At 36.9% G+C, this 9,258-nt stretch overlaps 1 protein-coding gene across 1 annotated transcript; it reads right to left on the bottom strand.

Moving 5' to 3' along the window:
- Positions 1-1,178: 1,178 nt before the first annotated feature.
- On the bottom strand, positions 1,179-8,366 carry LOC109221469 (E3 ubiquitin-protein ligase RNF14). Its single transcript, XM_019385951.1, has 7 exons — positions 7,724-8,366; positions 6,070-6,144; positions 5,476-5,992; positions 4,414-4,799; positions 3,025-3,251; positions 2,767-2,914; positions 1,179-2,043 (listed from the first exon to the last, which is right to left on the bottom strand). Exons 1-7 carry the CDS (start codon positions 8,231-8,233, stop codon positions 1,915-1,917), a joined length of 1,992 nt encoding a protein of 663 aa, XP_019241496.1. The 5' UTR covers positions 8,234-8,366; the 3' UTR covers positions 1,179-1,914.
- Between the last annotated feature and the right edge of the window lie 892 nt (positions 8,367-9,258).

Below are 9,258 nucleotides of genomic sequence, written 5' to 3'. Positions count from 1 at the left end.
TTTATCTGGAAGGTTTATAATTTAAAGTTATTTATACATAATTCAAATAATCCAAATCAATCCGAGATGATTTGTGTCAGCGCATCGCGCGGGTACTAATACTAGTTTAATCTTACAAATAAACACCATAAATATTTTCCTGATTTCCTCAGCACAATAACAAAAATAAACAACAGGAACAACCGTCAATAGCGAACTAGTTGGAGGGTAAAATAGGTAATTGACTACCATTCAGAAAAATCTAGTTGAGTGATTTTTTGAATGTAATATACATAATTAAGTGACTTTTGATTTACAAACAAAATAAACATAAATTTACTAGCCCGTTTGGCCATAAAAAAGAGATTTCTTTTTTTTGAATTTTTTTTCACTTTCTTCGAAATCAGTGTTTGGCCGTGAAATTTTTTATTTGGTCAAGAGGGTAAAAATAACTCCAAAAAGCTATTTTCAAAATTTTCGCTTTAGATCACTCACAAAGATTCAAGAACAACTCAAAATTATATTCATGTCCAAACACAATTCTAGTGTTGTGTTACCATTTTCACTTGGAAACAGCCTGTCTACCCCAGGGTAGGGGTAAGGTCTGGGTACACACTACCCTCCTCAGATCCCACTAAGTGAGATTATACTGATTTGTTGTTGTTGTTGTTGTTACCAGTTTCACTTGGATTTTTTTCACCCTTTCCCAAAATTTTACAATTCTTATATCCAAACGCCTACTATGTTAATTCGAATAGTTGAGTGGTCACTTAAATAATAGTAGTTATTTAACTACCGAAAGTTTAGGAAATAGGCATAAGCTAAGTGACTTTTTAGTTATAAATAAAATAAACATGACTTTACTAAATAATTTTTATTAGTTAAGTGATTATTTGAATTATGAACTCGAGATACGAGCCTACCTAAATACTAGTATTATAAGTTTTGCTCCTACTATCAAAATCAGACAGAATAAAGGACTACAGTAGTAAAACAAATGAGACACATTACAAACAAAACTATCTTCACATCCCTAGTCTTCTTCTAATTAAATTAATTGTTAGCTATAACTTAATATTAGAATTGATCTATTTTTTATCAAACACGTCCACTTTATATTTTAAAATTTGGTGATTGAGACTTTCAATCATAAAAGTTAAATCACAAGTAGCAAGCAATTTCTAAATCAAGAAGCTCCATTGGTGCAATAGCAAATAAACCATGCTCACATATTTCAATCAAATGGTATCAATTTGTCACTTTAAAGTTTACAGAAATAAACATATCCCTCTCCATCCAAGAAGTATGCAACACAGCATTGAAGATATTTCTCTGGGACAAAATTTGACAGCCAGAAAAGAAAAAAAGAGGCAGTCCGGTACCGGTACACAAGATATCCCCATCACATAGGGTCCGCGGAAGGGACGCACCTCAAGGGGTGTGATGTAGACAATCTACCCTAATGCAAGCATTAGTGATTGCTTCAGCCACTCGAACCTGTGACATATAGGTCACACGGAGACAACTTTACTATTGCTCCAAGACATCCACAAAAAGGAAAAAAGAATAATGACAACTTGTGGCACTAAATGATATGAACCTACCCAAAGATAATTTAAAACTCAGCAAAACTCTTTTATCTTTGAAAAGGAAGAGCAGTGGTTAAAATCTGCTGGTTATGCCGGTGTCGCCCTTACTATGCCACAAGTTTTGGCTAGACGAACTTGCACAAAATTCTGTATACGCTACTGTATCCCCTCACAACTGCTGTGAAAATGCCCTATATATCACATAGGGGAAGAGTCCTTCAGTGATAGCTAGGATCATAACCATCAGCCTCTGCCATAAGCACGAACGAAGAATATGGACTTCAATGAGCAGAGATCAATGAAATTTTCTGGGAGAAATCCCCTTATATTGAAAGTTTCTTTCGGACTATTCAGCAGTATGTTGTTTGCAGCCCTTAGGTCCATAATGCTGGGAGCTTCGCTTCACATTCTTTCTACAAAGGTAACAATAATGATTCTGGCACGCCCAACAGAATATGTGATTGTTATTGCCAACCTGCGATGATGATGACAAAGGAAAACGAGGACGACTTAGCTACTATGTTAAACAGAAAGAAGGAAAGAAGAGAATAAATCTGCTTAACGGCAGGAAAAACTGTAAAGAAGTAGACGATGGAAAGGACCCTTTCCCCACTTATAGTCAGATTCAATAGAGTAAAGAAAGAATAACAGAATGTGAACAACATTATGAGTTCTAACATAAACTCTATAAAGAGAATAAAAATTCATATGCTAATTTCATTAGCTCGCCGTGAAAAAAGTAACTCTCAATGTATTTTCTGATAACACTAAACCATATATCCTTTCCATGATGACGTTAAACACAGTCTAATAAACAAAATGTAGAATTCAATCTCTCTGAAAGCTCGATCCATGGTTCAGAGAGAATACCTGTATCTGCAATTTAAAAATTGTCGACAACTGCATTAACAAAAAAGTATATGAAGCAAAAAGTAGTTAACAACTTTCAGTTACTCCTGTAAGTCAAAACACTGGTTACAGAATATATGACAACTATGGGTATGACCATCACACTAATCTGGAAAAGTTGGGTGAAAAAGAACTCGACTAAAATCATCTCTAGTTATAGGCAAGACAATTAACAGGAGAGGCGCGATTAGCCAGACGCTCATAATCTCATTCTGCATTAACATTTCAATTTCAAAATACGAAGAGGTGCGAAACAACGGCTTTAAGGAAAATTGAGAACCCGTCTTACCTTTGCATTCATTTGGCCACAATTAGGGCAAGGATGACCATGATTAGCATAGATTTGAGCTTGAATCTGACCGACCACTTGGCGATGATTAATCCTCTCTTCCCACATCTGAATTGCTTCTGGTGGAAAAAGTTCACATTTCCCCTCCCTTTAACAAGAAAAAGCTCCTCAAATTAAGCATATAAATGAAATATCAAGGTCACAGACAGAGGACATACGATACGTGAAGCCATTCTACAGTCGAAACTTGTACCAAACCTGAAGTGCTCATATCCTTCAATTTTCTGATTACAGCGATAGCAGAAATATGTTCCACAGTTATCGCAAACCATCTTATTGCAGCCTTCAGTTCGCGAGATAGCCATCTTACAGGAAGGGCACTGCTTCGCGGAACGGTGAATTTCCTTCATACTGAGAATCTCATTGATCATTTCTTTCTCACGGTGCCTTTGGTCATCTTTCAGCTGAGATGAATTCTGTCGCTCCTGATCAATAGATTAAAAAAGACAAGAGCTAAATATGAACCTCCAGACAGATAAGTTATGAAATAGAAGAACGATGGTCTCAAAGTGCAAATATCATTAACATGAAATAGTAGAGTGTAGAAGGTGATCCCTATCAGCTCTTCCTTATAGTACTAGAATCCTGGAGAAGACCCTCATAGTATTTCCAATACATTGTAAAATTGTTTATGAACTAAGCTACCTTAGGGTTTAACCTCTTTAGACTACTTTGTTGCGCCTATTTCTATGGCCAAGATCTATTGAAGGAGGAAGAACAGGAAATTGGCACCTAACTTACCATATTTTCAGCATTATGGGCCGTTGGAAGGTCGTAGAGGGGGACAGAACATAACATCTAAAGGAATTGATAAGTCCATGTGGACAATTAAGGCCTTTTCGTTTTCGGCCTTTTCATTCTTTATCACTTAATCGAGGACATGGAAATCCCTAATAATAATTTTACATGAATGTACTTCCGTGAAAATTGTGATTCATGATTATATCAAGTATTTTACTGAATGTAAGCTACCCTTGATTAAACAAGATTATAAATGATTACACAGACGGTGCAAGTAATAGAGGATAAAATGAGATAAGGTTGATTGAAATGGTTTAGTTTGTAGACCTCCATAAGCACTGCTTATGTAGGCGCGACAATACAATGATTGAAGGTAATAAAAAAAGGACAATGTACACTAAAAAACACAAAGAGAGAAAACATTATAAAAGCAAAGAATCCATACAGGCGATACCAACTAGTTGGGATTAAGGCTTAGTTGCTGTTACTACACTTACATTAGGTTTGGACCGTTTGGTATAAGGAGATTTTATGCAAATTAGAGATTTGTACATCGCTGTAGAGATAAGTTTGTGACTTAGAGAACCTCCAATTCTATAAAACTCCTAAGTTTACTTAAAAGACAAATTCTTTAGTGTTGGAATGAAATGGAACTAGCGAAATGGAATCTTGCTAATTTGCGTTGAGGCATAGTTGATTGATCGGTTGATAGTGAAACTTAACCAACATCTAGAGGAGGTAAAAGAAAATGTGTAGGACAATCCTTAACATAAGCTCTTTTTTAGTAATAAACAGGCCATTCTTCGTAAGGAGAAGAACGTAATGAAGTTAAGACAAGACAAATACCTGCAAGATAAGAAGCTTCATTTCTGGTGTCATGCACGTAACTCCGACATGACGCTTCTCTTTGCATAATGTACAAAAACTATAGAAGCATTTCGCACATTGGGCATGCTCATCTTCATCCTCGATGCATACTGTTTCGCATCTTGGGCAGTAGCACACATCAGACATTGATTCCAACGTTTTCTGTAACATCAATGATTCCCAACGTTCAAACTCCACTTCACCGAGTAACCGCTTTAGCAAACCCGGAGGAATCATACCTCCACATTTTGCCTCAGGGCACAGAAGCTTACTGATTGTACCTTCCTTGACATGCATATCGGAGTAAGTTTTCATGCAACTCCAGCAGAAAAAGTGTTGACATGGCAACCACACAAACTCCATACCTGATAAAAACAAAGTTTCAGAACCCACTTGTCACTTGAGAGGTTATTGGATATCCAATTTCCTATATGTTCACGCCTAATGTGCACATACAAGAGAGGGGAAGAGGCGGGTATATCTCCCTGTGTGTGTTCACGTATTTTCTAAAACTGAAAATGCACGCATTTGTACACAGAACAGGATGGATCCTACGATGGGAAGAATAACTGTAAGAATCAAGTTAAACAACAGAATGAGCAGAGATAACAATAGAATGTTGTTTTAATTGTTTTCCTCACACAACAACCAAGGAGATACAACGGGGCAATGAATATTAAAGATAAGCATCTGAATCCACAACCTTATCTTCCTTATAGAGATAGAAATATCAGAGAAACGTGGGAGTCTGAACTGGTTACCACTTCCAAAGGTGGCAAAACAGGCAGCAAAATGTTCAAAATACCATTCATGAAGAAGAAACTCCTCGTTACCAAGCTAATGAAAAAGGACTGAACAAAAGGTGGAATTGTAAGTAAACTTCCTCCTTAACTTGATGGCGGACAACTTCCCATCAATGATTGGACTGAAACCTTGTCGGTTGACTTTTGGACTCAAGTTTATTTTTTAAATTCCAGGGATATTAGGGCTTTGTACAATATACTATTATAAAGAAAATAAAACACAAGATTTCGAAAATACCAGGAAATTCGCTGAAACATATACAACACTGATGAATGTTTCTACGGAAATTCTCATGGCGCTGTTCCTCGTCATAGTTCTTGAGTGAGGGGATATCAACCTCTGGTGAGACAGTTCCTGAAATTGCTCGGCGATCTCCAATATGACTCTTGGCACAAAAACCTAACTTTATTTCTTGATCAAACTGAAAATGAGAAAGAGAAGAGCTATGCAACCACTCCACCCACTGGTATATAACCTCTTGACCTAATTGTTCCTTCCAGATTGAATCAAGCATGGAGCAAAGAGAGGAAATTTTTGCCGAATCCAACCACTGGACAGAGATTGTAAAGTGAGGAGCAAGATAGCTCGGATATGATTTAGGTAATAAACACGTTAACACAATTGGTGGTAAATGCTCAACTTTGAAGGAGTATGAGCACTCAGGTGAACTATCCTCTGGTATTCCTAGAGCACCAGAGGAACTTAAATTTACAAACACCGTCAGCTCATCAGGAACTTCAATATGTATATGAATCTGCAAATTAGCACAACATGAGCTTTGGTTTTTCAGAGTAAAGCATAGTTTATGAGTTTATCAAGGCACTACAATACCTGAAAAGATCGTAGGCCATTTTGTCTATCAAGAATGAAGACATTGTCACCATAAATTGATTCCAGAACTAGTAACTGCAAAGAACCACCTATAATGTCAAAATGTGCTTTAAATAAACAAATGAAAATAAAGATGGAGAAGGGAGATACAGAAAAGAGGATTTATATTTTCTTGACAATTAATTATCTCAGTACACCACAATATTGCACACTCTAACACCAAGAGAACACTCACACAAGTTAAGTTCACATCAGTGTTTTCAAAGGCGAAAAGCACAAAAAAGCTCCAAGGTACATCGGGGCTTTAAGCGCAAATAAAACGTGGACTTTAATAAAAAAAAGGCGCAAATGGAGAAAAAATATAAATATGCATGTGTAATCCAAGACTAATAGTTATAAGCATGAATAACAAATATATGGATAAAAAAATGATTTTTCTTACAATAAAGTAAAATATCACTTGTTTAGGTTTGCCTCTTCAGGATTACGCTCATTGGCAAGGAAAAATATGCCTTAGAGCGTTGATGACAACACTGAAGCGTCCTCTAAGCAAGGCGAAGAGCTCAACATGTTTTAAGCCTCGCTTTAGGGCTTAACCGCGCTTTAAGCGCGCCTTTGACAACACTGGTTCACATTAGCCATATCTCCACAAACGTTTAAATTACAAATGAAAAAGAAAAGGAAACAATTTCCCTCTCACACAAGATTATTCAACTATTTGTCATATACTAGCCCGACCATAAGAAACAAAGGACATGCTAATGCAAGATGCAATTTTTTAACCATCTTCCACTCATTTCAAATTGAATAATGACAAGGTTCATTATAACATTTCCACATAAGATACTACTTCACTGCATTGAAATCCGGAAACCTATACCACAATGTGAGAGGCTAGCTGTGAAGGAAGATATTTGACTAGACATGGAGTTTAACATGCTAATCTAACTTATACTCCCTCTGTCCCAATGTAAGTGATACTCTTTCATTTTTAGTCTATACCAAAACAAAATGATATCTTTTTATATTTGGAAAAATTTTAACTTTAAACTTTCAATTTTACCCTTAATGGGATGATTTATAGCGATACAAATAGCTATGGCTTCTTTTAGACGACAACTATTTGTTCATATACTAGCCCAACCATAAGAAACCAACGAAATGCTAATGCACGAAGCCCAACCTCCCACTCATTTCGAGTCGAACAGTGACATGGTTTGATTATAGCATTTCCACATTAGAGACTACTCTCACTGCATTGTAAGCCTTAAACCTACACCACAATGTGAGAGGCCTAGAAACGAAAGACGGTACTTCCTTTGTGACGGTATTTGACTGCACATGGAGTTCAACATGTTTTTTTATGATAGTGGTGTCCGTACCAGTATGCACCTTGACTACTCTATCGGGTACCCGCTACCTCCCGCCAGTAGAAATACCAGGCCTAGGCAGGAGGACAAGATTTGAACCCGAGACCTATGGTTCTCCTCCCACTTCATTGACCACTAGGCTACACCCTTACACCCTTAAGTGCGAGTTTCACAGGCTAATTTGACTAACCGTACATATTTAGCAATAATAATTATAAAATACAAAATTTATAGTCGAAGGACATCAAAGTTTAAATTTTTAATAAAGGAATATAAGGTTTTACCTCATCTTCCTGAGCTTGATCATTGATTCTAAGCAGTTCAGCCGATAACTCGGGCTCCTCAGCACCCAATTGCAGCTCCTCTAGTCTTCTCCAAATACAATCAACATCATTAGCATACAAAACAGACCCCTCAACTTTCTCTACACTATCACCATTATTTTCCAAAACAGGCCCCTCAACTTTCACCTTCTCTACACTTTCACCACTCTTTTCTTCCTCTTTAGCACTTTCTTGTTTTACAATATCTACTTCATCCTTTTTCTTCTCAAAGTTTCCATTAACCACATGAGCACGCCGAATCTTGGATACCCTTTTGGAATTTTTGTGATTCTGAGGGCTTTTTTGGTCTTTTGGAATAAACTCTGAAATGGGTTCTTGTTTTGAAACTTCTATTGGATCAATTGAATTTTGATTGAGAGGAGATTTGATTACCCAATTTTGATTATTGAATTGGCGACGAGAATTATGGGTTGGTTTTGATCCTTTGCGACTTCCCTTTGAACTTGACATGGAGGAAAAATAAGCTTTAATTTTACCAGGGAAAAAACAGTTGAATTGGTGGCAGAGGGGCGGAGTGAAATACAAGGCGGTTGGTATTTATAGTATTCTGAGCCTGACAGTTGAGGAAAACGGCTGTTTTTTTGGTGTCTGCTCCTTAACCTTTGCCAACGAGGTTCAATGTGTCATTTTAAGCAAATCAATATGGTCTAAAATAGCACGGAATTAGAATTTTCATAATATAAAAAGTAAATATAGGGGCGGATATTTAGGTGATCGTAAATAGCTGATAAGTTTGAAGATAGGGTTGAGCCCGAATCGAAAAAAACTTATTAGATTATCGGCATCGGGTTATTGAGTTAACGGTTTGATAACAATTTATTGTTATTTTAATATTAGGTTATCAGTTCGGGACTTGATTTTTTCAATTTTATTAATAGTTTAACCGATAACCCAATAACCTTTACAAGAAATACGATTTAACCATTAGGTATATAAATTTTTCAATTCTCCCAATTCTCTATCTATTGTTGTAAGCCTCCCAAATTTGTCATTCAACACTTGGAGAAACAATATCGTAAGGTTTATCATATTCTTTGAGAGAGTTACAACAGTCGAGAAAGTTTATCATATTCTTTATACAATACACATAGAGGTGTCTAACGGGCCGGGTCGGCCTGTTTCCGGACCGGACCGGACCGGTACAAGGGGGCCGGGTGGGGTTGGGTTTAAAGGGGTAGAGGGTTTGGTCCGTTCACCTATTTTCAATCGGTTAACCGGACCGGTCAAATCCGGTCAACAGAAATACTGTAGAATCGGTTAAACCGGCCTGGGCCGGTTTTTAAAAAAAATTGTTGATTGGGCAGCCCATGTTAACCATTGGCAATGGTCACCTGCCAAGGAGCCGTTGCCCAATGGTTGATTTGCACAATTAGCCCTTTTTGGGCCTTTTTAAAAAAAAAAAATTAACACTTTTGTAATTATAAATTTAACCCTTGGAAAAATTATAAGTACACCCCCCCCCCCCTCTTCTTCAT

The sequence above is a fragment of the Nicotiana attenuata genome, unplaced genomic scaffold (assembly GCF_001879085.1).
Source record: "Nicotiana attenuata strain UT unplaced genomic scaffold, NIATTr2, whole genome shotgun sequence".
NCBI classification, from domain to species: domain Eukaryota; kingdom Viridiplantae; phylum Streptophyta; class Magnoliopsida; order Solanales; family Solanaceae; genus Nicotiana; species Nicotiana attenuata.
Note: the sequence above shows the minus strand (reverse complement) of the source record. Positions and strands in the feature narration are given on the sequence as shown.

What these genes read in the sequence shown, in the direction of transcription:
- LOC109221469 (XM_019385951.1), bottom strand. Translation starts at nt 8,233, where the DNA reads ATGTCAAGTTCAAAGGGAAGTCGCAAAGGATCAAAACCAACCCATAAT. An exon ending in ATCAAGCTCAGGAAGATGAG is followed by an intron (nt 6,145 to 7,723) that starts GTAAAACCTTAT and finishes GGTTCTTTGCAG; the next exon opens with TTACTAGTTCTGGAATCAAT. An exon ending in TGAAGCTTCTTATCTTGCAG is followed by an intron (nt 3,252 to 4,413) that starts GTATTTGTCTTG and finishes TCTATTGATCAG; the next exon opens with GAGCGACAGAATTCATCTCA.